Genomic DNA, 27,691 nt, shown 5'->3' with positions numbered 1-27,691 from the left:
TGAAGCTCTGTACAAAACACACCCCAGCTATCTCGGCCGGGCCGCAGCTCAGCGGTTCCCACTGACCCCTCCCCGAGGGAGCCTGGCAGGACCCCACGCTGCGGGCAGAGCCCCCCACACTGCAGGCAAGGACCATCTGCCCAGCCCCGGGGGCCCTGGGCAGCAGGGCCGGTGTGGATGGCACCGGGCTGGTCCTGGAGGCGGGACCGCTCCGTCCCCCCTCCACCCGCTCCCGGACACGGATGACAACAGGACCGGGGGGGGGAGGGCTGGTCGCAGCAGGGAGTCCCGGTGCTGCTCGGCCCTTCCCGGGTATGACCCCCCCACCCCGCCCTGCAGACACCGGGCACTGTATTTCAAATAGTTTTAATTTTAAAAATATTCTATTCAGTGCTAAAATAACTTTCCACTTCCACGCGCGGCCGCGCCTTCGGCTTCGCCAGGCTCGCTCACAGACTCGGCGGGACATGCAGTGGCGGCGGGAGGGGGGCAAGGTGGGGGGGCGAGGGGCAGCACCCCGGGGCTGGGGGGGCTTCCTAGGGCTGGGGGGGCCGGCACCCTGCCGCATCCTTCCCCGTCCCATGAACAGGGGGTACCTAGGCCAGGGCAGGGGTCCCTCTGCTCTGCCAGCTCCCAGGGCAGGAGTGGGCTGCAGCCCCCCGGGACAGGGGGTCACTGGCAGCAGAGCAGAGGCAGGCCTGGCCCTGCCCTCCCCGCGGGGTGCGCTCCCATCTCTCCCAACACTCATGGCTTAAACTAGCAGCTTATTGCACAGCGTCCCAGCGGGTCCCTGCCGAGCAGGGCTGGACTCGGCCTCTCCCCACCAGCAGCCCCCCACCACCTGCCGACACTTACTGGGGAAGGTGGAAGGGGGCTCTCCCGTTCCCAGCACCTAGGGGAGGGTGGGCAGTGGAGCCAGAAGCAGGCAAACAGCATCTGCCATGCCTCGGGGGGCCACGGAGTCCCACAAACAACTCCCCCCGTGCATGCAGACCACCCGCTGGAGACCCCCACGCTACAGGACAGGGCAGCAGGGAGAGAGGGAGCCAATAAATAGAGGCAAATTTGCAGGTACTGGTGACAGCCCCATCCACCCCGGGGAGCGCAGGCTGCCTCCCCTGGGGCTGGTGGGGGGCTCCTGCCCCCGAGCAGGGCAGGGCAGGCTGGATGGGAGCGGTGGGTCCCCGGGGAAGGGGCAGGCTGGAGGGAAGCACCCCGTCCCCCAAGGGAGGGCGGGTGGCTCTGCGAGGGGCTGGCGAAGGCGCTCTCCCCGGGGACGGGCAGGCTAGCTCTCCAAGGCCGTGTGGCACACAGAGTTCTGATCGGCACAAAATCTCTTCAGAGGCGGGGCACCGGAGTCCTCCTCCTCTTCAGCTACCTGCAAGAGGCAGAGGTCATGGGCAGTGACAGGAGCTCAGCACACCCACCGAGCCATGTGCACCCAGACAAGGCTGTGTCACGCTGTGGGGACACCCCGGGCTTTCATCTGTGAGGAACCAGGAGCAGGAACCCACTTCAGCCCCAGGGTCTTGTTTTTCCTCCACCTCCACATCTTTTCTTCACACTTAAACACCTGAACTGACCCAGGGGACAGCTCAGGAAGCCGGGAGGTTTGGGGAGCTCCTTGGGGGCACTTTGGGACTACAGAGCAAGTCCATCTGTCAAGATGGTTCTGCTACAAGGGGCAGCAATGACAGTGAAAGGGCCAAGCTGGGGCCATGTGCATTTAGACGTGGTTTCAATCCTTCCTTCCCTTACCTGAGTCTCAAGGGGGACTGGCTCTTCCTTTGTGAGAGTGGGAGGCTCGTCTGCAACTTCCGAGGAAGGCAGGGAGGGCTCTGGGGGAACAGAAGGGTTAATGAAACTGCCGACCCAGCAGTACCCGGCTCAGTGCTGGTCTCCAGCAGAAGACTTGTCCCTGCTGTCCACCTCCAGCAGTGCCTCAGCCACCCACAGGCCAAGCCACAGCTCCATCAAGGCCCTCCCCAGGCCCAGCCACCCCCTCCTCCCTTCCCAGCCCAGCACCCACCTTCCAGTGTCTCCTGCCCCAGGGTGGGGGGCTGCGAGTCATCCGTGCGGAAGTCGGACGTGTGGGCAGGACTCATGGACTCGCTCTGCTGGGGACTGGGGCTGGAGTTGGGGCTGCTGTCCACCTTGAGCTGGTAGACGTCCGACAGGGAGCTCTGGTTGCTGTTCTCATCTGCAGAAACAGCACCTAGTGAAGAAGAGCACCTTGACCCAGGGGCACAGGCAGCTGAGGGCAGCACTGAGAGCCGGGATCTTCGGAAGAAGGCAGAGCACAGTCAGAGAACAGGGGATTCATTGTCACCCCTCAACGTAAGGGCTGCCGGGCACGGGGCTTCCTGCCGGGACATAGCTGGCATCAGATACACGGCTGGTCCCCAGGAGAGGGGATGCTTCTGCGCAGGGACCGAGTCTGAGCAGACAGAGAGCAACCCAGGGCTAGTCAGGAAGAGTGGGCAGGAGGCACAGGGGTGGTACAAAGCGCTGGGCTGCCACATCTCACGTCTGCAGCTTGCGAGGGCCCCAGGCGTTCGAGGGCACGAGAGCTCTTGCCTGTGTACCAGGGTTTTGTACCTCCTCTGTTTGCGAGGCAGCGACCTAACAGCAGGAGCAACGCTCAGTGCCTGCTCACCGCTTGGCCTTGTCGAACCTCAAAGTTCGACCTCCTCCTGTTCCCCATGAAACTTCCTATAGGAAGATCCCAGAAACAGCTGGATAAGATTCTTTCTGACAGCAAAAGCAAACAGTTTCAGGAGGGACAGCCCAGAGGCGGATCAGCAAAACCTCACACTGCTTTTTCCACACGTGGAAAGACATGCACTGTTCTTCCCAGTACATGTGTACATAAGCCACCAACATCCCAGGTTCTAGAAGGCCTTAAGAGTCTCTCTCCAGCTTGAAGGGGGCTCAGCCAGACTCACCTTGGAACTCCAGGAGGAGAGAGGAGTTGGCAGAGGTGTCAGCTGGGAAGCCATTGGGTTCTCGAGCAGTGCTGCTACTTGATTTGGATTTCTCTTTCTTGTGGAGAGAAAGAAAAGCAGAAACTCACAGTTAGAGGAGTCCAGCACTGGCAAGAGGATGCAGAGGTGCAGAAACTGCTCCAGACAAGCTACTCCCCCTTTCTCCCTCCCAGCAGTCCAGAGGGACGTGCTTGGGCAGGCCTTTTTCCTTTTCCTTTTTGGGCACTTTTCTAACCGAGAGGCAAAACTTCAGCTGCGAAGAGTTCAGAATGAGGAGTAAAAGGAGGAGCTGACACCGATCTAGGCGTACCACCGACCAAAAACGAGTCCTCGGGGGATGAAGGCAAACAGGAGCACGGGCAGCGAGGGGGGATCATCATCGTGAGGGCAGGTGCAAGGGAGATTGCAGGGAAATCGCAGGGAAACCAGCCCGGCTCCCCTCAGCCTCGGTCCCTCGCTGCAGGGCGGCGGCAGAAGGGATCACCGGGACCCCCCGCAGCCCGGGCTCACGGGCGCACCGAGGCACAGGCCAGGGAAGCAGCGGCTGCCGCAGCCGCCCCGAGGAGCCCCCGGGCCTCTTCCCTGCGGAGCGACTGAGGGGAGCCGCTCAGCCGGGGCCGGGGGCGGCAGCTCCGCCCTCGGCTCCGGCCCCAGGCCGCGGAGCGGAGCAGGCCGGACCCGGGCGGCGCTGCGGGGAAGGGCCCGGCCCGCGCGGTACCCACCTCCTTGCTGTCCGCCACCGGCACCCACTTGAATATCCGCAGGGAGGTGTCGCCCACCGTCACCCACTTCTTCTCCCTGCGCGGACACGGCCATTAATGGCGCCGGGCCGAACCCCCCCCCCCCCCCCGGAGGAGGCGAGGGGAAGCGGGGCTCGCCGGTACCCCGGCAACAAGCCCCGCCCGCCCGGCTCCGATTGGCCCAGGGAAACGCCAATCCAGAGCACTGCCGCGCCCCGCCCCCTCGCCCCGCACACCTCGTTCTGATTGGTCGCGTCGCCCGCCGATCAGCGACGCTTCTGGTCCCCCCACAAACTCCCGAGCAGACGGGGGGAACTAATTGGCTGCTGCCTCGCTATCCCCGCCCGCTGCCCCGCGCAGCACGCTGAGTGGATACTCGCCACCGGAGCACCTCCACCGGCAGCCGTGTGGTGCGGTGATTGGCTGCAGGCCGGGCAGGCCCCACCCCTCCCCCCCGCGGCTCCGCCTCTCACCATCTGCGGACGCGCTCGATGGCCGCCATCACTTTTTTTATGTCATCCTTGGCGCGGCTGCGGGTCTCGGCGCGCACCGAGCGGCCCGACATGGCGCCCGTAGCCCCGGCAGACCCGGCTCCGCAGCACCCGCCGCCTCTCTCCGCGCATGCGCGCGGCCCACCTACGTCCTGCGCGTTTTTGCGTCACGGCGTTCGCCACGCCCAGTGGAACGGCACAGGCGGCGGCGCATAGTGCGCCTGCGCGGCTCGCCCCGCCCTTCTACGGGCAAGGAGGCGACGCAAGGCGACGTGACGACGCCGCCGCCGCCATCTTGCGTTGGGGCAAGTCCCGCCTAGCGCTATAGGCCCCTGGGTCGTGCCCAGGCCGGTTCGGCCTCAGCTCAGCAGGTACGGGAACACCGTGGTACCTCGTAGCAGACAAATCACATCGCTACTGTCAAATAATACCCCGTTCCTGGCAAAATCATGTCCCGTGGATGAACTTCGCTCATTATAACCTCATTAGAAAACCGAAACACACCCCCATCCCAAAAGCTACCCGCCTCCCTCTGCCCCCTGAGTACGCTCTCTTAATTTTTCTTAGTCTATACCTTTAAAATCGAAGCCAGAGAATTTTGCAATCACTAATAAAGGTATGTACGACTAGAGTCACTCAAGCTCCACCTAAACATAGAAAATAGCATAAAATGCCTTTAAGAAGGAGGCAAGGTAGGGAAGATACCATCACTAAGTCATGGAGACATCACTGCGGCCTTCTGGGATCAGCCGACAGGCTGAACCTCTCGTCCCCACCCATGGGGATGCCTTTGGGTAAGATTTGTACACTTGGTCACACCAGGTGCTTCCCCAGGAAACCTAGAAATCAAGCTTGGACTTGTAATCCTCTTAGTAGCGCTATATAGTCATCCTGCAACATGTATATGTTCATAGGTACTTGAGTGTGCTTTGCAGACAGCGTATTCACCACCACCAATCTAAAAGAATCTGTATCTGTTGCTTAAATAAATTACCTTAACTGTGGAAATGGTCACGAGGATTTTATCTTGGTGGATGCGCACAGATTTACGGCATAACCTGGAACCATGTTAGTTCATCGACCACGAGTGGGCCCCGCACTACGAGTGCATCGAGACCTGTGTTAGTTCAACACATCAGCTGTTGGACCCAGCCAGACTGATAGTGCCCATTTTGGCCTATTTCAGCCCAAATTCCAGGTGTCAAATCGGGCATCACTCAAGAGGCTAAGCTGGAACACAAGGGGGTTTAGCTTCTGCCAAATTCACCCTCTTAAACACAACCCCCCCCCGGCCTGGGGTGGCAGAGGCCCTGCCTGTGTGCAGGCAGCAGCATTAAAGTGCTGCCCGTTCCCATCCAGCAGAAACTCCCCCAGTTTAGCATCAAAGCTTGAGCTTGGGCAGCTCCTCCTCAAAAACGCACACAAATCCCCCTTTTCTAAGCCCAGAAAACCTCACTGGCCCTGTCTGAGCAATCACTCCCATGGGATATTGATGTGACATTTGAAGGAAACAGCGTCAGCCTGGAGACCCCTCCATTGCCCCATTGCCCCCCACCTTCCCCAGGCAGACGTGCCGCCCAGCTCTCCGTCACCACGGTCACAAAGCACGCGAGGAAGGCCCTGGGCGCGCAACTGTGCGCTCTTTTATTACAAGTCATTCAGTGTTATTAAAAAAAAATCCCCGAAGGCAGAATGTGGCTGCCTGTGACTGTAGAGAGCCAGGACGTGCCAGCACAGGGGGAGGATTAGAGCTTCTTGCCATAGATGGCAGCCAGCGCTTTGCGGGCACTGGAGATCTGCTGCTCCAGCCTCTCCCGGGTGGCTTTGTTCCCAGTTTTTTTCAGCATAGTCTCCATCTCCTCCACCACTGCCCGGTGACCCGCGGTGTTGTGGAAGACGCGGATAGCCCGGTCGCCACACGACACCAGGTAGCGGCTGGTGGTGTCGAAAGCCAAGTCTGTTATGCACTGTCCGTGCACAGCGAGAAAGCGCTCCTCCTCCTCGCCCCTCCTCGTGTTGTACACGACGATGTCTGCACCGCTAGAGATGGCGACAACACGAGCGTCCGGGGACAGGGCGATGCGACAAGGCTCCGTCACCTCGCACTTCCCCGTCAGAAGCAGGTACGGATCCTGTTGCTTCTTATATTCCACGTCTGTGTCCCAGAATTTCCACGTCCCGTCCTTCGAAACAGTTGCCATCCTGCAGCCAGGAGACAGAGCACAGGTGAGCGCAAGGACATCAGGCAGCACCTCTTCCCTCGCCGCGCCGGCGAACCAGGAATCCTTTGTGGACAAAGAACTCTTTTGGGAAGCGTGAGTCTGTCCACACGTACAGTCCTCGTCCTCTTTCCAGAGCACGGAGAACAGTCACCCCCAGGAGGAAATCCACGGGGAACACACAGGTGGCATGAGCCTGTCGGGATTTTGCCACCCTGGGCTGCCAGGAGAGCGCGCAGGGCAGCGGTCCCCCACGCTGCTGGCGTACACTGGAAGGGGTGAGCTCGCGCGTCCCGAGGGCGAGCCAGAGCGTACCGCCTCAGGCAGCGGGTAACACACACTTACCTCCTCGAGTCATTGGAGAAGGAGAAGGAATGCACGCCAGCCGTGTGGCCTTTCAACTCGAAAGCCCTGGCCACCTCCCGGAAGTCTCCGTTCTTGCCAAAACACACCTCCCACACCTTCACATCAGGGGTAAAGCCACAGGACGCCACAAATCTGGATGAGGGAAGCACAGACATGGGATATCTGTTATAGAGCACCGACTTCAGCTGGGCCATGGGGCCAGCCCTACTGAGCCTCCTCTGGCCCCCTGAGCAAGGCAGGGGCCGGGGCAGCCCTCCAGCACAGAGGGGTGTGTAGGATGGGGCTCTGGGAAGGCAAACCTATCCGGACTCCTACGTTCAAATCTTTGCTTGGGTCAGCTGAGAAAGTTGTCACTTTTCACTGAAACCAGGCTGGTAAAGGGAACGCTACAGAAGGCCACCAGGGACCAGGACAAGTTAGGAATGAGAAACTCCTAGGCCAAAGTAAAAAAGCTAAATGCTTTTGATCCCCAAACTCACTGAGCCTGGAGCACAGCAAGTCTTCCTGCAGCAACAAGTTAAGAGACAGAGTGGAGAACAAGATTTTCCTGATAAACAAATCTCCTAGTAATAGAGATTTTAACTTTATAATTAACCTTTAAAAGGTTACAAACAAGTTAGAAATGCTGTTTGTTTTGCATACGCCGTTTGCGTTGTCCCCCCTCCACTACCTGAGGCCAATGCTGCTGTTCTCAGCTCTGCAGGAGGCGGTCACAGGAGCAGCAGTGCTGAGGCACAGCCGCAACCCACCGAGCGCCTGAGACTACGCAGGCGAGAGTCAGCGTGCCCGGAGGGGCTGCTCTGAGGGGCCAGAATCCCCTTTTAGAACATGGAAACCTCAGAAAATTGCATTAAAATATCAGCTAACTGCCAATGGTCTGAACTGACGACGTGCTCTGGGAAGGAGCGAGGCTCCTGTTCACTCCTGCAGCCCCCCACTCTGCAGCAGGAGCAGCCTGGAACACCTCGCGCCCCTCACCTGCCGCAGGGCGACACCGTGGCGTAGGCGTTGTTCATCTGGTTAGTGTTAATGCTGGCCAGGACTTCACCCTTCGGGCTCCAGATCAGGATGGTAGTGTCACTGGAAGCTGTCATGATAAACTTTCCTGAGGGAAAAAAGGCAAAGATGAGGAGAGACCCCAGGCCTAACACCGCCACAGACTTATCCAAGGCCTAGGAGGGTCCCTAAGCAGGGCAACCTCTCCCTGCACCTGCACAGCCAAGAAAACCAAAAGCAGCACCAAAAATTCAAGGAGTGTCAATCTCCCAGGACAGAGCGAAGAGCAACATCAGAAGACTCGGCTCCTGGTTCTGTCTTAGTGCACCTTTGGCTTCAGCAGCTGTCAGCTGGCCGCAGGCACTCAAGAGACCACAATCACTTCTCCCCCAGCACCCCTCAGATCCCGCCTGCAGAGCTCAGCACTCAGCTGCACTACTGTTAGCCATGACTAGTGTTTGTGTCAGCATTTCAGACTCCTGCTTGTTTCCATTTGCAATGCTTTCCCCTTTCCATCTCAGCCCGGTCCAGGAGTTGCCTGTTTACCTTCAGCTACTTGTTGGAGGTTTAGGTTTTCACTTTCACACTGAAGAAAGGTCTCAGTTAACATTTTCTGTGCTCTCCTATTACAGAGGTGAACGGACATCCACCCACTTCCAACTGCCCACTGTCACACACCTGAAGCACTAATCCATCAAGCCCTCACCACTAACACATACTCCCGTCTCCCCGCTGCCAGCCTCTGTTCTAGAAGATCAGAAAAGCCCAAGAGAGACCATATGAACTCACTACAGAGATTTTTGACTGGTTAAAGAGAGCCTGGTGGGCCAGAGAACAGCGATCCTCTCAATATTGAGACCAGACCTCTTTGCCACAGCATCCCTGAAAATGTAAATTAAGAGACTGTGCATATCAGGGAGCGAGTTCCGTGCGTACAGGAATATCATCTCTCTGAAAATGACATCTTTCCCTTCACTCAGTAGTAAACAAAGGCTAAAAAGTAACACCTAAAAGACTACAGGGAATCAAGTACTGGTGCAGAAACAGGCCTTGAGAACGCCAAAAACTCCAACGCTTTCAACCCAGCAGCTCTTGCTTCACACGGAAATCAAAGCCGATCTCGAGAGCCTCAACATGTGAGCAGCTCTGTCATTTCCATACCTGTCTCCGCAATTCCTATGTTAATGACAGGAGCCTTGTGCTTCTTTGTGAAGTCCCCAGCACTTGCAGTGAAGGTGAAGCTGCCATCATCCTTCTTAGTCATTTTATAGACACGAATAGTCTCACCATTCGCCAGCCAAACAATGAATGCCCTGTGGAAGGAACCGTTAAGAACCAGGCTACCTCTGCTCAGCCTGGCTACAACAGGTAAGCTAACAGCTCATTCAGCAGCACCCTGGAGAAGGGATACACTGGCAGATAAAGAGCTGTGTGTTTTACGAGTGCACCTACCGTGAGTCGGGGCTGAGGCGGACGAGCTCGGCGTGGTCCAGCCCCATGTTGGCGCGCAGGCAGCGGTGCTCGCGGGCCGCGAAGTCGCGGGTGCTCCACAGCCGGACCGTGCGGTCCTCAGCGCATGACGCCAGGTACTTGCCGTTGCTGCTGAAGTCCAGGCAGGAGACAGAGCTGCTGTGGCCCTACGGAGAGAGTGCGGTCATGGCGGGGAGAAGGGAGAGAGCTGGCGGGGCAGGAGGAGGCGCCGGGGCACACACGGTACCTTTGATACCAGACGGTTTAGTAGTAGTAGGCCCTAAAAAGCTTACTTTGTGTAACTTTTAAACAGAACCAATTTTCCTTTCAGTAATTTTCCTTTCAGCTAAAATAACTGCACTTTCTGAAGCTAACTGCATGTTTTGTAGACAGCGTCTGCTTCTGGGACTGATAACAGAGTTATAGTCATCATTGACTCTTGCTTACGCTTACTCTTCGAGAATCCAAGGTCTCTGTTAAATTCCTCACTAATTACAAAGAAGGGCCCAAGATACACAAGACTCTGAACATCTTTGTAGTGTCTTAAATGACTTGATTCACAGCTCTGGCACCAGGAGAAGAGGCAAATCCTGTAAGAACCAGAAAGGATCTTCTCCTCGGAGCCACCCGCACGTGTCAGCACAAAGGCACCGACCGCGCTGGCGCAGGAGCGGGGTCACCCCGCGGACAGCACAGCTACGGGGGGGTTACGACCACTGGAGACCACCCGAGACCCCTTCCCCAATTTAGTACCACGTGCAAGGACATTACACAATGCATTAGCATATGCATAAGGTTTCTTGGAATAGGCGGGCTCTGCTCGGGAATTGTATGAATATTCATTTCTCTATGATGTATATAATGAGTGCGCTTCTGTCCCTCGGCGGGCGTGCTGGGAGGAGCGATCCCCCATGTCCCTCGGCCCAATAAAGCAATCCCCGCTCGTTAACGCTAAACCCGGCGTTAAGGAGTTTTTATCCCTGGTTTCGGTGGCACCTTCAGGGCGGCGACCAGCAGGCGGTGAGCGAAGCTGTGCTGCTGCGGCTTCTCCCTGCGGGCCCGCGCCGGCGCCTTCGCCTTCCTCGGCTCCTCCGCCCTGGCGGCACCATTCGCCTCGGGGCCTGCGGGGAGCGGAGGCTCGGTCAGCGCGGCCCGGCCCGGCCCCCGCTCCCCACCGTACCCGGTACTCACCGTCCGGCGGGGCGGGGGCCGGTTTCCGCGGGGCAGCGCGGCGCAGCGCGGCCGCCAGCAGCAGCAGGACGAGGAGGAGGGCGAGGGCGCCCGGCAGCACCGGCCCGCCCAGCGCCGCCACCGCCGCCTCCATCTTCCCGCCGCCACCTCAGCGGGGCGGCACCGACCGCCCCCGCCGCGCGGCGGGACCCAGCGCGCGTGCGCACGGGCAGGGAGAGAGGGGGCACGCGCGGCTCCACGCCGCTCCCGCCTGCGACCTCCGCGCAGCGCGACCCCTGGCGGCGGGAGGCTGGTACTGCCCCGCTCCCCGCACCCTGCCCGTCCCTGCCCGCATCCTGCCTTGACCCTGCCCCTGCCCACCCCTGCCCTTACCTCTCTGCCTGTCCCTGCCCTCACCCACTCCGGCCCAGCCCCTGCCCCTGCCCATCGCTGCCTCCCCCAGCCCCACCCCACAGCAGACCCGGGGCAGGAAGAACCACGCTGGGGCCTGTGGGCAGAGCGAGTCCTTTATCGGGCAGCACCAGCCGCCCTGGGTCTGGCAGGCCTGGAGGGGCTGGCAGCAGCCCCCACCCCTGAGCCGGTGCCCGTTGGAGAAGGACCCCCACCGCCCTGTGCTCCAGCACGTGGTGGCCGTGGTGGTCCCACGCTGGGGGCTCCTCGGTGGTCTTGGCTGGCGCTCGTCTGGCAGCACCGGGGGTCTCGGCAAGGCGGTGAAAGCCCCTCCGGGGGCAGTTAGGAGGAGCCGCCGCCGCGGTCCATCCCCGCCACCGCCCGCGTCGCCTGCTCGGGGACGCAGGCCGGGTCGCTCAGGATGGAGGTGGAAATGCTCAGCTGCCGGAGGGAGCTCAGGACGGCTGTGGGGAGACATGGGACATGTCAGTTGTCCCCCCATGCCGTGGGGGCTGGAAGAAGCCCAGGTTAATCCATCCTGGGGGAGATGGCTCTTCCCATCCCCGCTCCAGCCCCTGCAATGGCACGAGAGCTCCCTGCCACAGCCCCCAGCAAAAGAGACGAAGGGAAACCCACCCCGTGGGGCTTTGGGGAGGGCTGAGCCCTGGGCAGCCAGGACAGGGGCTCTGGGGTCAAGGCAGCAGCAGCCAGCTCAGCTGGAGCGTGGGTGTTAAAGGAGCATGGAAACACACAGAGCACGCAGCCCCAGGCTGTCCTGTGGGTGCTCCCCTCCCCTGCTGCAGACGCCTGGTGCAGCACCAGCCCCACTGCCCCCCAAGACACCCCTGTCTTCTTCCCCTCTGCTTTTCCATCAGCCCTTGCCAGCGGGCCAGCCCGGCTTCTTCAGGGTGCCAAGGACAGGAGCAGGGGCACCTACTCGGCCGAAGCGCTGGGAGGGAGCAGTGCTGGTCCAGCCAGGCGAGAGATGTCTGGGTGAGGGTCTCCATGCTGGCTGTGGAGACCATGCCGTTGAAAGACTCAAAGAGGGGCTGGATGATGATACTGAACTGATGAGAGTGGAGGAGTTAAGGACCAGCCTTGACGAGACCATGGTGTCCCACCTGGCAGGTGTGGGCAGCACACTCCCACAGGCAGAAGGACAAACCTCCCTGCCCTGCTGTGGAGCAGACCTGCTGGGTGCTTTCCTCAGCCCAGCACCATGCTGGATGCCAGCCCATACTGCTGGGGACCTGAGCGTCACCCAGGGCAGGCAGTGGGAGAGCTGCATAACCCCCGTCATGACTGGGGTTGCCAGAAATGGGTGATTAGACAAAAGACAACTCTTCCAGAGCAGAGTCAGCTAGCGCAGTGTCCTCTGAAGTGCCCAGGAGCAGGACATGACACCAGTGTGTCCAGTGTGCTCCCAGCCCGCAGGGACCACTGCTGAGGACCGGTTATTTGGTGCATGGAGTAATCCACAGCAGATACCTCCACCATGAGCATGTCCTGGAGCCATGTTGTCTTTAGCATCCCCAGTGTCCTGCAGAAGGAGCTCCGCAGTACTCCGAAACTCTGCGTCAGGAGCCACCTCTGCCTTGCCCAGGCTGCCTGCACTGCATTGGCCTGTGGGCAGCAAGGCCCTGCCCATCCCTCTGCCACTTGGGACTTTGTAGACCTCAGTGTCTCTGCAGGCTTAATGGTCTCAGTGTGCCTATGCCTGGGACACAAGTCTGGTTTCCACGCGGTGGAAGGGATGGAGGGGACCAAGGGCCAGGGAATGGGTGGTCAAAGGGCTAGACCTGCTTCTCTCAGTGGAGGGGTCAGAGCAAGCAGCAGGCACCGGCCCCAAAGGATACGATCCAGAACTTCCAGTTCTGCAGCGTGGAGGAGCGGACGTACTCGTCGAACATGCCGCGCATCTGGTCGAAGCGCTGGCGTGTGATGGGCACCCCTGTGGCCGGCAGCTGCTCCTGGCACAGGCTGTGGGGTACAAGCAGTGCCGGGGTCCGAGTTCAGGGGGCTGAGAGCCACAGGGGCTGCCCTGTGGGGAGGGGCTCCGGCAGCACCTCAGGTCTCAGCAGGGGTGGGCGGGAGGTGTCCCCATCCCAAGGCAGCTGTGGGGCATGGCCCCACACTCCCAGTCCCACGCAGCAGTGCCTCTTAAGCACCGCCACCCCGCACAACAAGGTTTGAGGGGTAACAGAGTCAAATCCAGGTCCTGGGAAGTGTTCAGGAGACCTGCTGTGTCCTACTGCCTCCCCGGCACCGCTGCTTGCCCTGCCTGGCTACCCCGGCGCAGGCAGCGGCTCCCCCCCGCCTCCCCCAGCCATGCCCCTCTTACTTGATGGAGCTGTTGAGCTCCTCGATCTGCTCCCGCAGCCGCTGCGCCTCGTCCTGCAGAGCTGCCCGCTCCTGCTGCAGCTTGCCGATGTACTCGGCTGTCTTCTGCAAGGTGGTGGCCTTGCTGACCTGCGGGGCCGCAGGGGTGACGTGGCGAAGGGACCTTTGTGCAGCGGGGCTGGCGAGGGAGGGTGTTCCCCGCTGCCAAGCCTCAGTGGCTTCCGAGCCCAGGCCACCCCGGCACGGCTGCACCGCGCGGGTCCCCACGCACCTGGTGTGGGCTCGCAGCCTCCCGCCCCGTGGGCTGGGGCGCAGGACAGGAGCCCCGTGCGTGGGGGCAGACCAGGGGACCCGTCATGCCAGACACTCTGTCCCTGCGTGCCCAGGGCTGGTAGGTGCAGCCCTGGGCGCTCACCTTGATGCTGGGCTGGGCGCTCAGCGTGCTCACCAGGCTGCGCAGCGTGTCGAAGCCCAGCTTGATGTTGAAGCGTCTCTTCTGCTCGGCGGAGATGTGGGTGATGCGGCGGCTCTCCATCTGTGGGCAAGCGCTGTCAGGCATCTCCCAGCAGTGGGGACAGCCCTGGGCCACCAGCCCCATTGGGGACAGGCTGGCCCAAACCTCACAGCAAGGTGTGAGCAGGAAAGGGGGGCACACGTGGAGATGGTGCCCCCATAGCGAAGGCAGCGCTTGCCCCTGCCGTACCTTGCTGGCCTCAGGCCTGCCCCGACGGGACGCAGAGTGGTGCAGGGAGATGCCAGTGCCCAGCGCCGCAGTGGGTCCTGGGGAAGCCTGGCCGGGCTTGGGCCAGTCGCTGCCTGGAGAAGGAAAGGTGATGCTCTGGGGACAGGGGCAGCAGCCCCTTGGGACGGGCTGACACCAGGGTCATGCTGGGATGGGCAGAGAGGAGCAGCCCACAGCGCAGCCCCGGGACAGCCGCCCCGCTGAGCCAACACGGGTGCTCTGGTCCAGCGTCCAACCATGTCTAATCGCTTTGTCTTATCCCAAATCCCACTCGTTTTACAACTGCTCAGAAATGGGAACACTTGGGATGTGACATTTTACATTCCCGGTGTTTCTTGGGGTGGAAATCGCCAGGAGTCCCTGTGGTCTGCAGCACCAGATGACACCAGAGCCTGGTTTCCAGCTGCCGCTCTGGTTTCTGCGGGTGAAAGCAGGGTGCTTCCTGCCCGAAAACCAAACCCACAGTCCAACATTTTACTCCTTTTTGTCTTTTCCTCTTTCTGGTTTTGCCCCCGAAGAAGGAGGCAGGCGAAGGGGCTGTGCCTTTCCCTGCGGAAAGAAATCCCCCGTGCTCGGCTGGGGCGATGTAAACAGCCGGGATTGAAGCCGAAATGAAACATTCCCACAAGGTTTGGTCCAAGCTCCCGGCAGTGTCCTGTGGCGCTCCTTGGGGTGCCCCAGACTCACCACAGGCCGACATAGGGGACAGCCGCTCTGCCTTGGGGACCACCAGTGGGCCCGGCTGGGTGCCCGCCACCGGCACTCCCTGGGAAGGGCTGGAGCCAGGAGCCAGCCCTGGGCTCAGCTGGGCCATTCTGGAGAGGAAGGTGGCCGGGACATCAGGGACAGCGCTGTGCTGCTGGGAGAAGGCAGAGAGAAGTGGGGGGTTGGGGGGCCAGCGCCCCACACACGCCGGGGACCCGACCTTCCCCTTTGGTCGGTTGGTGCCTGGGCACTGCCAGCTGAACACTCGCGAGGAGACCGGGGAGGGGGATGTGCCCGCTGTCACCATGGGGCACCCTACTGTCTACCCTATCACCCCAGGGCAGCATCGCTGGGACAGGGGCCCCACAAGTGGGGTGTTTTCCACCTCTGCCCCGTTTCTTTTACAGGGAAAAACACTCCGGCGACTCCTGGCACCCCAGCCACACGCCCCCTCCTTCACCCTGTGCCTGTCCAGCCCCAAAGGGTGACCCCACAGAGCCCCATATCCCCACCTGCCCCATCTCTACCCCCACTCCAGCAAGCAGGAGAGGGCACGTCCTGACCTGGGGGGACCAGAGGTAGGCGAGAGCTTACCGGGGAGACGGGGGACGCGGGGGTGAGTCCTGCGCCCATCGGGTGTGGGGCATCCAGGGCCAGCTCCTTCTTGGCTGCAAGAGGGCAGGGAGCAGAAGGGTGCCACTACGTGAGGGTGTCGGGGCTGGGGTGACCCTTCCTGCCCCACAGGACAGCCAGCCCCCAGCACCGGTGTTGCTGCAGCCTCTTCCCTGCCTGCCTGCCCCAGAGAAGGGTGACAGCCTCGGGGGAGAGGTGCCCTTGCTCTCCGCAGCAGGGATGTCCTTGGGAGCCTTGGTGCAGGCAGGGACCCCCAGCCCCTCCCCAGCCAAGCGCAGGGCCAGACGTGACAGCCGCTGTGGGACCTGTCCCATCGCACGCACGGGCAGCAAGTCCAGTGGGACACCGGTGACCCCTCAGCCCACCCGTGGAGAGCCACGGAGACCAGGCTGGGGACCCCATGGCCAAGCCCTGGGGCCTCGTGGGCCCCGTCTCCGTCCAGGGGCTGCTGGAGCGGAGAAAGCTCCCCCGGGCATGGCTTCACCCTGGGTTTGGCTCTGCCGCACCATGGGGACAGCCACGCACCCTGCCCAGCATCCCCAGCGTCCCAACCCCACGGAGAAACCAGACCCCCACTCCGATTGCTCCCATAGCATCCCCCCCTGCCACCGGCTCGCCCCCGCGTCCCCCGCAGCCCCCCGGCCCTGTTACCTGCGCTCAGCAGCTGGCTCAGGCAGGGGTCGGGCACTGCCAGGTGGGGTGACACGGGGGGTCCTGGCAGCCTTTTCGCCTTGGTGCCACCGGGCTTCACCTTCAGCCGCCCGCCCCCGCCCTGGGGCAGCCCCTTGGCAGGGGCGAACCTGGGGTCGCCCAGCAGGGCAGGGGGCAGGAGCTGGGGGGCATCGGGGCCGGGGTACCCCGGGGACACTATGCCTGCGGCGTAGCCCAGTGCCGGGGCGTGGGGGGCAAAGCAGGGCGCCGAGAGGGGGGAGATGGGGTGAGCGAGGAGCGAGGGGCTGGGTGAGCTGGTGTAGGGGAACTTGGAGCGGGGGGCTGAGGCGGGGGAGAACAGGGGGTCTGGGCCCAGCAGCGGCACCTGTGGGGATGGGACGGGGGGGGCATAGGGGGGTCCCGGCAGCTCCAGGCTGAGGCACTTGCCGGGGAGGCCGTACTGCAGCAGGGGCTTGTGTTGAAGCTGGGGGCTGAGGCCACTGGGGGCTGTGGTGGGGGGCTCGGGGCGCAGGGGTGCCAGGGGGAGCTCAGGGGCCAGGAAGGTGCCATGGAGGCTGAGCTGGGAGGCACTGCCAGGCTGCGGGAGACACGGGAGGGTCAGGGGGGGTGGCTGGGACACCAGCAGCCGTGGGCCATGGGCCGGGGTCCCACTCACCTGGAGGAGGGTGCCAGGGGGGAGCGGGGCCTCAGGGCTGCTGGGGAGCCCCCGCGCACCCATCAGGGACCCCCCACCACCGAACAGGGGCTCGGCCATGGGCACGAAGCAGGGCAGCTCCTGGTAGCCCGGTTGTGTCTGTGATGGCAGTGGCCGCTGGCTGGTGCATATATCTGCAGGGCAAAGTGGAGACAGAGTGACGGTCACGAGAGGACCTCCCTGGAGAGGGGTGACAAGCCCCTGGGCATGCCAGGGGGAGCCGTACCCCACCACCAGCCCTGCCAGCGATCTGCCTGTCCCACCGTCACCTCGCAGGGCTGGGGCAGCTCCCGGCTCCACCAGCGGATTTGGCGCCCGGGTTGTGAAACGCTGGAGCATGGAGGGAAGGGGCAGCCCCACGCGCCCGGGGCCAGCCTTGCCACGCGCATGGGGACAGGAAAACCCGCCCGGGGTGGCACCCAAGGGAGGTGACCCCATCCCGACACCCAGCTGGGCGCCGCGTGCTCCAGCGCTGGGGCTGCTCCCGGGGAGTGCATGGCTGTCCTGCTCCTCCCGAACCAGCCCCGGGCTGGGGCAGGGACCGTGATGCCCAGGCTGCAGGGCAGCCACAGCCAGGGAGGGTCGGAGGAGCCGGTCACAGCGTCCCCGAGCCACGGGAGGATGGTCCCCCTGCCCCAGCGCTGCCGCGGTGCGTGCAGCCTGCGGCTAACCACATCCCATGGCCTTCCCGAAGACGAGCCCCGTGACCCTGCCGCGACTCCCTCTCCCTTCCTCTCCCCTTCCCACAACCCTGCTCCTTCCGCTGGCCCAGACGCCGTGGCAGCTGCCTCCCTGGTGAAACCAGCTCCCCGGGCACGTCAGCCCCACGCACGCCTCGGTGCCAGCACCGGCTTGGGCATCACCCCTGGGAGGGATTGCCCTGGAGAGGATGACTGTGGGGTGGGGAGGGGGCAGCTGGATGCTTCCCCGTAGGATGGAGCAGGAGCACTGGCGGGGTTTGCAGGCAGCTGCCTGACAGCCCCTGGCACAGGCTCTGTGCCCGAGCAGCGGCCCTGGGACACGGGCTCCCGCATCCCCCCCGGGGAGCACACGGCCGGGCTCCCAGCCCCTCCGCTGGTGTGAGCATCGCTGGCTGGGACCCGCAGAGGCCCGAGACCCTTTTGAATCTGCACCAGAGGAGCAAGTGTGCCAGCAGAGAGGGATGCCATGGGGCTGAGCACGGTGACAATTCCATCTGTGCCATGTGGTGCCAGCTGAGGGCAACACTGGTGCAAGACGGGGCAGTGCCACTGCTGAGCTGCCCCGCTCAGCCCTCAGACTGCCCCGTCCCCCTGCCAGGGACACAGCACATGCCCGGGAGCATGGCAGAGCCACCCCTGCCCCTCCATGGCCCAGCACAGCCTGGCCCACAGCACTGCCAGGCAGATCTCAGCCTCCCCAGGGCGCAGCACCCAGCTCCACGCTGCCCCTGGCCCTCCACTGTCCCACACCAGGCTGTTCCCTGCCACCAGCACTGAAGCTCTGCGGGTATTTATAGGCATTTCTGGTGCCCAGCTCTGCAGATTCGATTCCTCTTGTGCCTCTCGCTGTGCTGCAGGGTTGGATGGTGGATGCTGCCCAGCGCAGCAGCTGGCAGCCCCTGGGCTCCCTTTCTCCTGCCCCTTCCCACCCCACAGCCCTTGCCCACACTCCTCTCCACCGTCACATCGCCCTGACCTGCTCCCAGGCTGTGCAGTGTGCCCAGGGCACGCCGCTGCTCCAGGGAGAAGAGCCCATGGGGTCGGCACACCACGGCTTTGGCATCTCATTCAAACCTGGGGATGTTCTCCAAAGGGGTTGGGGCTCCAGAGCCCGTTCCCAAACCAAGGACCCTCCAGTGTTGGACCCAGGCTCTAGGAGAGCCCTGCAGTGCTGTGGGGTGATGCCACCCCACGGGAAGGCCAGCCCAGCCCCCAGGTCCCCGGTGTCCCATGCGGGTCCTACCTGGAGCACAGTGCCAGCAGGGCACAGGGCCGGGCTGCTCCCTCGCCTCTGCCATCAGGACTTCTCCATCCACCCCACACCATGCTCTGGCACCCGCCGCGGACACGGGGCGCTTCCTCATTTAGGGATTGGTTTGTGGACGCTGACTGACAGGCGCCGAGCTCTGCCACAGCCACCGACACGGTGACAGCGGTGTGACCCCGCGGGAGCCCTGCGCCCACTGTCGCGGTGCCCACCCCGTGCCCTCGCACCCCTGTGCTCCTCACGAGACTGCCGGGGGGATGCCCGCTCCTGAGCTGTGAAAAACCATCGCACGCCCTGCTAGAAAAGTGGCCTTGGGGACATAACCGGGTTGACTGGCACCTGCAGTTCTGGCACCCACAAAGACCTCTCTTTGACACAGTTGCAGTGAGGTGCTGCTTGGCAGGGGTTGGTGCAGCTTTCCAGCACCATGCAGGACCTCTTGGGGGAAGGGACACTTGTCAAGTGTCAGTTTGACCCATTTGGAGCTATTGCACCTCCCAGCAACTGATGCTCACGTGGGGCACCTGGGGACAGGAGGCAAAGGGCCAGCAGTGGGGACAGACCCTCTTCCCAGCATGGCTCACCCTGATGGGACCACCAGAGGGGATGAGCCGAGGAGGGCTGGTGAGAGCCTTTCCACTCCATCCATCCCCTGGCCATCCCACCGCCTGCCCTGGCACATCAGGGTGCCCCTGCTCCCCGCCAGCCTCTGCTCTTGCATCACCCCGCAGCCGTATGGCGCAAGCACCCGCGTTTCCTCCTGCCGAGGGAAGCGCAGGCTGGCCGTGGAGCTCGCAGGGTGCTCACGGATGTGCAGAGGCGTCCAGAGATGCTGGTGCTGCCCAAGGCCACCAGTAGCTGGGAGGGCTTCAGCCACCAGCCCACACCAGCTCCCACCCTGCAAAGTGCCCCAGCCACCAGCTCTAGGACGTTTGAGGGCAGAGCTGGTCCCCGGCGCAGCATGCACCAGCGGGGCCTTGCACTGGCGTATGAGGACACTGCACAGCACAGCTGGGACCAGGACATGTCCCAGCTGACCCCACAGTGCTCACGGACACTCATACATGCACGGCAGCGCTGGCAGCAGCCCCATGGCAAGAGGCTGCCATTGCCTGCTTCCCGGTGTCCCCCTCGGCAGCCCCCTTGCCCCAGCTGGACACCAGTGCCAGGTTTGTCTCGGGGCCAGCCTGGCGTCCCTGCCACCGTCCCTGGTGACCTGTTGTCGGAGGACATAGCACAGCCCAGCAGGGGGTCCCAGCTCCGAACCAGCCCCCTGGACTGCTCAGCCTGCGGCTGGCCAGGGAGTGGGGTGAGGAGGGGGGCACAGCAGCACAGAACCCGCTCTCTAGAGGTTTCCTCTTTCATGTGGGAGACAATTGTCCTTCCTCCATCTGCAGCCAGAACGAGGTGGTTTGGCACTGCTGGAAAGACCCTCTGTTTGTAGAAATCCCCTCCCACAGCTCCTGGCCAGGCCCTTCCTGACCTGCCACGGCTCTGCCCTGCGTGCAGGCAGGCATGCCAAGCCCCTGCCCCGCAGCCTGCCACAGCACCCTGGCCCACACGTGCTGCTTTTTCCATGTCAGTGGATGTCTCGTGCTTTCTGGTTACCCCAGCAGCTCCGGCTGCTGCCTGGCCAACTCTCTGACCCCCACATTTTTAGCTGCCGTGGGGTGCAGAGCATCCTGGGCTGTGTGGGATGTGGTACCACGTCCAGGCTGGCTCTTACCCGAGATCTCCATATCATCCAGGCTGGGCTGCAGCGGTGCCAAGTCCGGCTGTATCATGTCAGCGTTCCCAACATACGCTGGAAAAGGGCAGAGCTGCAACGTCGGGCTCCAGCCACTGCACCCCAGAGTCACCCCGCACTGCTGCACCCTACCCTGCAGCCGTGCATTGGCAGGGAGATGGGCACCCACCCTGCAGAGACCCAGGGCCACCCCATCCCCACCACCCTGCCCACCAGCACCTCTGGGACTTCATCCAGCCTGGGCTGGTCCCTAGGGAGCCATTGGAGGAGAGGTTTGGGCAGGGTGGGAGCATCCCCTCCTCCTGCCCTCGGCAGGAGGGATGCCAGGGGATCCTGTCTGCCCAAAGGACGCAGGTGACACAGGCAGCAGCTCTCAGGGGCTAAGCCAAGAGACAGCAAGATGCCTCAGGGTGTGCTGCCCGCCTGGACCTCCTCCTCCACCTCCAGTGAGAGCATGGTCTGGGGCACCTACCATCCTCAGGGAGCTCCTGGTGGGCACTGGGCATCTGTGTCATGGTGAAGAGGGTGTCAGAGATGTCTGAGAGGAAGGTGTCCAAGTCGAAGTGCTGCCTACCCCCCGGCTCCTCTTCCTCATCGCCAAGCAGCATGGGCACCACGTTGCAGAAGAGCTGGTTGCACCATTTCTCCGTTGGCCTCCAGACATCCTCGTCCTGCGTGAGATGGAGCAAAGGAGCCAGGTGGGCACCTCTCATGGGTAGGGTCCATGCCTGCCTCCCCAGCTGCTTTCCCTGGCAGCTCCCACGTTCCCCACAGCGTTTATCACTCCGAAGCTTCACACCTGGCATGTTGGTGCTTCCTGAAGGATGACTCTGGCATCCCAAGTGCTTGACATGCCATTCCGTTGGGCTTGCCACACCCTGGGGCTTTCATCCACCCTTCTCCCAAGCTGCCAGGTGCAGGGGTCCACATTGTACCCCCTTTTTCCCACCTTCCCACCCTTCCCCAGCAGACTCACCCGCTTTGGGCTGGAGATCTCTCCCTCCCGGGTGGACTTTCGGAGCTGGAAGGAGAATACAGTCTGTGTCACTTTAGAGGGTCTGGGCTGAGCAGCCTCCACCGCGGCGGGATTGGCAGTGTGTGGTGGTGCGAGGCTGCCAGCACCCTGCCCGCCCGTGGCACCCCTGGCCTTTATCGGTCCGAGCGAGCGGCTGGGGAGGAGGCTGGACCACGCTCCACCCTGCATGGTGGGTGGCCAAGGTCATGGTGCCAGCGTGCCCGAGCGTGACTCTGCCACCAGCACCATGGGGGCAGGCAGCATCCCCCTCCCGTGCTGGCAAGAGCTGGCCAAGGCTCCACTTTGGGCATGCTGGTGTCCCATCCCACCACTGGCACTGCCACGGGACAGGGAGCAGCACGGGCAGAGCCACTCACCCGCTTCTTGTAGTAGATCCTCCACTTGTGGTACTCCCTCATCACCACCTCGATGCGGCGTTTCCAGTAGTTGCCCTCCAGCACGACAGCCTGGGGGGGCAGGACAGGGGGTCACGGCTGAGCCCCCCAGCACCCTGGGCTGGTTTCCTTGTGCTACGTGTGACGGACACTTTGTATGCCTTAAACAACTTGTTTAAGGGGGGAGACAAGAGGGATGTCACCACCCTCTCCTATCTCGCATGCAAATGACCTAAGGTATTTAGGACTTCTCGCCTGGGATGTTGGCACATGGTCCCGCCATCTGAGGACTGATGCTGACCAGGGGACTGATCCTGCACACCATGTATTGGAGAAGCGACTCTGCAAACAATTTATCAACTCTACAAACAACTCACATCTCTGGATCCAAGGGTGGTGATAGCTCTTTTCTTCTCTCTCATAACCTCTACCCTCTCTCTCTTTTCCCTTTTCCTTCTCTCTCTTTTCCCAATGCCTTTACAAACCCAACACACTTACGACCAAGCCACTTCCCTGTATTAATAAATTGTTCTTATTTTCAACCAGTTATTTGGTGTTGTTTCACCTTAATTTACTCCAAGGGATTTATGAACTAGTTGCAACCAGGTCGTAACACTACGTCAGAAACACCTTTCCCAGCAAATCTATGAAACACAACAAGCTCTGCCCTCAGCGTGTCCCCAGCTCCCACTCGTGCCACCCAGACCTGCTCCTGGCCCAGGGAGCTGCCAGGAATCATGCCTTACCTCTGGTTTTCGGTGCTCATCAGCCTCCGACCCCTCCAGCGGGGTGATGAAGCCGCACACAGGGTTCTTCCTTCGCTCCACATCTGCACAGGGCAAAACACAGCTCGCTTTACCCATGGCTCCATCCCTGGGCAGGGGAGGGTGCCCGTGCACCCGTACATCGCTGCCCCAGTGCCAGCCCCAGCCTACTCAGCATCACCCCGTACTCACACTGGATGTACCACGCTCTCCAGATAGCGTTGTTGAGACGAATTTTATCCCGGCAAAGCAGCCGCAGCCCCTTGAAATTCTTCCACTTTGGAGACACCAGCTTCCCACTAAAACACCAAGCAAAGGAGAGGCTGAATGGCACCACCCCAGAGCCCTTCCAGTTGAGGGATGCCCGGGGCCACCAGCCTGGTGGCAAGTCTGGAGCAGGCGCAGCCGTGGGGCTCTGCTGCAGGCTGCTCGCCGGGCACCTCTGGGAGCACCCACGGGAGCACCCTGAGCTCCCGTTCATCCTGAGAGCAGCACAGACCTAAACCGTGAGCTTCCCAGACCCGCAGGAGGCTTTTCGAGCCCCTGGGATTAAAGCACAGCATGGGGAGGAATTGATTCATTGAGGCTTAGACCCCAGCTCCGAGGAGGGACCCTGCTGCCCCCGACCAGGACAGCTACATCCTGGCCCCGGGGGATGGCAAGGCAAGTCTCCTGCCCAGGCGAGAAGCCCAGGGACGTGTGCTGCTGTGGCTCTTGCCTCATCACAGCATTTGGGCAGCTATTTCTGACCCTCCTTTAACACTGGGGAGGGGGGGACCCCTCTGGCTCCAGAGTCTGACACAGGGATGTGTCTGGGAGCAGGCGCTCCCATCCACAGGATGGATGGGGACAGTCTCCCCAGGGACACCCAGCCTGACACGTGTCCCCGTGGCTCCAGCCTGCAGAGAGTTAAGGACCTGGCTACGCACTGGCCACTCAGCTGTCACCAGGATTTTGACCTTTCCCCAGCAGCACAAGGCAAACAGAGCGGTGGTGCCAAGCAGAGGAGCCAATGGAAGGGACGGTTTCCTGGGCACGTGGCCAGATCCTGCCGGTCAAGGCTGCCCGGCCACGGTCCTCACTGGTGCCACCCACCCCAACAGCCAGCTTAAAGGAGCAGCCCGAGCCTGCGGACCACAGATGGGCACCTGAGCCACATGCGAGGCTGGTGGGGCTGTGGCCACAGAGCTGCTGTGGGACCTGGAGGCAGAGGGGATATGCCTTTGGGAAGATATCAGAGAGGGAATATGGAGTTTAAAGATACTTGGTGCACCTCTACTTTTAGTCTTATCTGATTTGATTCTCCTCTGCATCATCTGCTATTTCACACCTTCCCTCCCAGCCAGGTTCCTCAGAAGGGCTGTTGGTGCAGCACAGCCTCAGTTGGAGTGGCCAGCCAAACGTCCTCCAGTCTTCAGAAGGATAAGACTAAAAGTAGAGGTGCACCAAGTATCTTTAAACTCCATATTCCCTCTCTGATATCTTCCTCCGACAAGCCTATCAAAATGTATCAGCAAAAGCTGCTGTGGGTTTCTGAAGGGAGAAAAGAAATGCCTGAAGAGCAGCTAGCCAGCAGAGTGGTCAGGAGAGCTGTGCCACACCGGCTGTGAGCAAACCCTGCAATCTGGGATGTGGCGATGGGCCAAATGTACACAGCTATGTGGCAACTTGTACCCTTGGAGTGCTGTCCCAGTGCCTGGTGTCACCAGGGCTGCTCTGCCAGCAACCACGTATTCTGTTGTGCTGAGCACTCAAGGACTTCGAGGCGTACCTCAGAGGTCAGCAACTGAGTGCGGACCTGCATGGAACAAGGCAATGGGCAACTCTTCAAGGCTGTTTTGCTGAGGTTTTGTTTTCATACAGCATCAGTAGGACATTGGCATTCCAGGTTTTCACCTGGACGTTTTGGGAAAGATATGCAAGCAGTTTTGCACTGACACCAGTAGAGCAAGTCACCCTGATGCCATGCTTGAGAGAACTCAAAGCCTTGGGGCCTTGGCAAAAGAGGGGAGCTGCCTCCAAGAATGTGGACCAAGGAGCTAAGAGACATGATACATGCTCTCCTGTTGTCACTGAGGAGCTGTGGGATGAGCAGGTCCCTGGCATCCTGGGCTTGGGTGGTTTGTGTGGTTGGGGGAGCAATGCAGTCATCCATCTGATTTTGCAGAAGAGAAGGGGGGGAAGCTTTCAGGAGGCCTTAGACAAAGCCCTATGCAGCCATCCAGCCCAGACTGCTGCTGCACATCCTGGAATAACCTCAGGACATGTGGGCAGAGTCCAGGACGGGAAGGCAGGACTCCTGCTCTGCGCTGGATTGCCAAAGACTGAGTGTTGGCTGCCCACAGGGTTATTGCTGCTCTACAGAGTGTGCAGGACCTGGCTGTGAGGGTGCTACAGCCGGGTGCAGGGACTCCAGATCTCATGGAAAGATGGAGGAGGGTTAAGCTACTCGTGAAGAGAGGAGGAACTTCTCATCTGGCTCCATGGCCAACAACCCAGCGCCAGCTCTTTGTCCCTGAAACCTCCCAGGATGGTGGTTTTTGAGCAGGTTGCACATCACAACTCAATGGACAAGAAGACGAGGATGCTGTCAGCTGGCAATTAGCAGCAGATTACTGGAGGGGCAGTAGGGCTCAGCCAGCCTTATGCCTTCAAAGAGCTGGGGGGGGTCCGTGAGATGCATGCCAGCGTGAGGTGGCTGGGACTCACCTGTACTCCAGGCTCATGCACTCGAAGAGCCGGGTGAGGGTCGGGTCGATGCTCCTGGGATCAGCCGGTCGGGGCTCGGCGCAGTGGTGGTGGCGCCGGCGGGGCAGCGAGTCACTGTGCGGGGACGACACCATGAAGTGGCCACTGTGGATGACCTGGGAGGGGTTCTGTGCTCCGGTGCCTGGTCCTGCGCCACCCACGGCCGCATCTTCGGAGTCCGAGTCAGAGTCGGAGCATGGCCCAACTGGGGGCTCCGGGAAGGGTCCTGGGAGCCCCACCGGAGCTCCAGCCATCGCCCGGTGCCTGCTGCAGAGCCCTTATCAGCCTGCCCCAGCGCCGCGGTCCGCGTCCTGGTTCTGCCGGAGCCCTACGGGCGCCGCGTTGGCATCGAGCACATGCCGTTGGGCTCCGTGGCACAGGACACCTGCACCACACCTCCTCCTCGGTGCCGCTCGCCCCACCCCACCCCACGCTGGCTCCTCAACGCCCCGAGGTTCAGCTTTCGGTTTCCCGGGGGGGGGCAGCTGGCCGCCAGCCCTATTTATAGTGGCAGTGGCTGATCCCGCCCATGGGGCACCGTCAGCCAGGCCGCGGCACCCAGCGCTCCAGCTCCGCGCCGCCGTCCTGCTCGTGCAATGGTGGCCCTGGCTTTTATTTCCCCTGCAGACCCGGCGGGGAGCGGCTGCGGGTCCCCCGTCCCCCCCTCGCCAGCGGCCTGTTCGCTGGCTCTGTTTACCCGGGGTTAATGGCTGCTCCGGGCGCGCTGGCAGGGGAGAGGAGCGGGCGGTATTTACCCAGTGCCTCGGCCCTAATGTATCTCCCTGCACTTCCAAGGGAACAAATACAGATTAAGGGACACAAACAGGTAAAATTATAGCAACGGGCACCCAGCTCAGCACGCTGAGTCACTGAGCCATGCGCCGAGCTGGGAAACAGCCCAGGAAAAAGCCTGCTCTGAGGTGTGACAGCAGCAGAGGGGATGCAAACACAGAAGACAATGCTGAGCTCAGGTGTGGGGGGATTTACACACCCATGCAGTCCTCGAGATGGATTACCTTTGCCTCTGAGGTGTCCTCAGAGATGCAGGGAGGGCTTCACACACCAGCCCCTTCCCCTGCTCCGTGCCAGCTGATCTTTGGTAAACACTGAGAGCCAGGTCCTGGAGGAGAGGCCATTAGCAGTCACATTAATCACACATCTCCACATCTATCTCAGGGTAAGAGAGTTAGCAAAAAAAAAAAAAAAAATTCTAAATGCAACAAGAAATTCCCAAGTTTGACAGCTGAAAACATTTTATTTATTATCTCCTACACTGAGTATAGTCTCCGCTCCTAGCTGGCAGCTGCCTCCTCTTGCCTGTCATGCACCTCACGACTCACTGCAAAGTGGGCCTGAGCAGGAGGTGGTAGGAGGCAGAGAGAGAAATACCACTGCGAAAGGCAGACATGCAGACCCAGTAAAACTGTAGTGTAAAAAAAAAAAACCCACACAAGCATAACAAGTTAATAAAAGATTTGCTTTCGCCAATTTTTATTTGCTAGCCTATCATTCTCCAGTTATGAGGAAGGCAGCTCTCATGATTTTTGTGGGAAACATTGTTTTGCATTGGTGGGTTGATGGTCAACGACAGAATTGGTGTGTCCATAGGCTTGAACCTAGCAGAGATGATAGATCCTGCCTAAAGGCTTCTGCATTTTCTGAGCTGTAACGAGTCCTGACATAAATCAATGCAAATGTTGGTCTGTTCACTTACCTGCTGATATCTCATGCCAGAACTCTTCCGAGCCTTTCCCGTGCTCCCTCGCTTTGCTTAGATCCAAGCATCTCCTTCACAAACGAGACCTCTCATGCACAGTCTTAAAATACCTAAAGACAAAATACCTTACGTATATCACCATGCTATCATCTCTTGGAAGTCATCGCGGCCCTAGCTCAGGAGATGGGCTCCCCACGGCACTTAGGGATGCAAGTTGCATGGACAACTGTCTACATTTAGCCCACACCCAGGGCTAAACAATAGCAGTTTTTCTATCACCCACTGTCCCTTCCCCAAATGAGGAAGGGAATTGGGAAAAGGAGAGAGACATGGAGGTTGAAGTTGAACAGATTTAATGAAATGAAGAAATCAATATAAATGACAACACAAAACTATACTTATCTACAGAGCACCAGCAAGTTGCTCCAGGAATAACAATGAGGAAGAGACGAAAGAGGCAAGGAGAGCAGGAAGAGTCACCCCTCTTCTCTCCAAGCCCTCTATTTTATAGTGAACTTGATGTCAATGATATAGAATACACCTGTGGGCCAGCCAGGGTCAGCTGCCCTGGATTTAACTGCTGAGGGCCTTGATCACCATGGCTGGCCACAGACTGAAACCAAATCCCGATGAAACGAGGACAACGACAAAACCTGAAAATCACCGTTGCTGAGAAAAGTGAAAACGTTCTGACATTTCCTGTG

At 60.9% G+C, this 27,691-nt stretch overlaps 3 protein-coding genes across 8 annotated transcripts; all 3 read right to left on the bottom strand.

Moving 5' to 3' along the window:
* Nucleotides 1-350: 350 nt before the first annotated feature.
* Nucleotides 351-4,378, bottom strand: BCL7B (BAF chromatin remodeling complex subunit BCL7B). 2 transcript variants are annotated; one of them, XM_068415509.1, is made up of 6 exons: nt 4,198-4,378; nt 3,707-3,782; nt 2,946-3,042; nt 2,030-2,215; nt 1,759-1,838; nt 351-1,378 (listed from the first exon to the last, which is right to left on the bottom strand). In XM_068415509.1, the coding sequence occupies exons 1-6, from the start codon at nt 4,287-4,289 to the stop codon at nt 1,286-1,288; spliced, it is 624 nt and encodes a 207-aa protein (XP_068271610.1). In that variant the 5' UTR covers nt 4,290-4,378; the 3' UTR covers nt 351-1,285. The 2 variants fall into 2 exon arrangements, with proteins under 2 accessions (XP_068271610.1, XP_068271611.1); XM_068415510.1 differs by having other exon boundaries at nt 2,030-2,200; nt 4,198-4,377.
* A 1,455-nt stretch (nt 4,379-5,833) lies between these two features.
* On the bottom strand, nt 5,834-10,636 carry TBL2 (transducin beta like 2). The gene is made up of 7 exons (XM_068415507.1): nt 10,458-10,636; nt 10,263-10,387; nt 9,249-9,433; nt 8,958-9,109; nt 7,779-7,905; nt 6,780-6,932; nt 5,834-6,417 (listed from the first exon to the last, which is right to left on the bottom strand). Exons 1-7 carry the CDS (start codon nt 10,588-10,590, stop codon nt 5,961-5,963), a joined length of 1,332 nt encoding a protein of 443 aa, XP_068271608.1. The 5' UTR covers nt 10,591-10,636; the 3' UTR covers nt 5,834-5,960.
* A 308-nt stretch (nt 10,637-10,944) lies between these two features.
* Nucleotides 10,945-25,732, bottom strand: MLXIPL (MLX interacting protein like). 5 transcript variants are annotated; one of them, XM_068415867.1, is made up of 17 exons: nt 25,232-25,732; nt 22,715-22,821; nt 22,505-22,587; nt 21,741-21,830; nt 21,325-21,369; nt 20,821-21,019; nt 20,328-20,405; nt 16,595-16,767; nt 15,919-16,516; nt 15,229-15,302; nt 14,617-14,788; nt 13,891-14,003; nt 13,603-13,722; nt 13,189-13,316; nt 12,704-12,827; nt 11,785-11,914; nt 10,945-11,311 (listed from the first exon to the last, which is right to left on the bottom strand). In XM_068415867.1, the coding sequence occupies exons 1-17, from the start codon at nt 25,522-25,524 to the stop codon at nt 11,190-11,192; spliced, it is 2,649 nt and encodes an 882-aa protein (XP_068271968.1). In that variant the 5' UTR covers nt 25,525-25,732; the 3' UTR covers nt 10,945-11,189. The 5 variants fall into 5 exon arrangements, with proteins under 5 accessions (XP_068271968.1, XP_068271970.1, XP_068271965.1 ...); XM_068415869.1 differs by having other exon boundaries at nt 14,617-14,785; XM_068415864.1 differs by having other exon boundaries at nt 15,919-16,767.
* Between the last annotated feature and the right edge of the window lie 1,959 nt (nt 25,733-27,691).

The sequence above is a fragment of the Nyctibius grandis genome, chromosome 18 (genome assembly GCF_013368605.1).
Source record: "Nyctibius grandis isolate bNycGra1 chromosome 18, bNycGra1.pri, whole genome shotgun sequence".
In the NCBI taxonomy this organism is placed as follows: Eukaryota; Metazoa; Chordata; class Aves; order Nyctibiiformes; family Nyctibiidae; genus Nyctibius; species Nyctibius grandis.
This window is presented reverse-complemented; position numbering and strand designations above follow the sequence as displayed.

What these genes read in the sequence shown, in the direction of transcription:
- TBL2 (XM_068415507.1), bottom strand. Translation starts at nt 10,590, where the DNA reads ATGGAGGCGGCGGTGGCGGCGCTGGGCGGGCCGGTGCTGCCGGGCGCC. An exon ending in TGCTGGTCGCCGCCCTGAAG is followed by an intron (nt 9,434 to 10,262) that starts GTGCCACCGAAA and finishes CTCTCTCCGTAG; the next exon opens with GGCCACAGCAGCTCTGTCTC. An exon ending in TTCTCCAATGACTCGAGGAG is followed by an intron (nt 6,418 to 6,779) that starts GTAAGTGTGTGT and finishes TCCTGGCTGCAG; the next exon opens with GATGGCAACTGTTTCGAAGG.
- BCL7B (XM_068415509.1), bottom strand. Translation starts at nt 4,289, where the DNA reads ATGTCGGGCCGCTCGGTGCGCGCCGAGACCCGCAGCCGCGCCAAGGAT. An exon ending in CGGTGGCGGACAGCAAGGAG is followed by an intron (nt 3,043 to 3,706) that starts GTGGGTACCGCG and finishes TCTCTCCACAAG; the next exon opens with AAAGAGAAATCCAAATCAAG. An exon ending in GGGGCAGGAGACACTGGAAG is followed by an intron (nt 1,839 to 2,029) that starts GTGGGTGCTGGG and finishes CTGTTCCCCCAG; the next exon opens with AGCCCTCCCTGCCTTCCTCG.
- MLXIPL (XM_068415864.1), bottom strand. Translation starts at nt 25,524, where the DNA reads ATGGCTGGAGCTCCGGTGGGGCTCCCAGGACCCTTCCCGGAGCCCCCA. An exon ending in TGCATGAGCCTGGAGTACAG is followed by an intron (nt 22,822 to 25,231) that starts GTGAGTCCCAGC and finishes TTGGTGTTTTAG; the next exon opens with TGGGAAGCTGGTGTCTCCAA. An exon ending in CCGCGTCCCCCGTCTCCCCG is followed by an intron (nt 14,789 to 15,228) that starts GTAAGCTCTCGC and finishes GCCTTCTCCCAG; the next exon opens with CAGCACAGCGCTGTCCCTGA.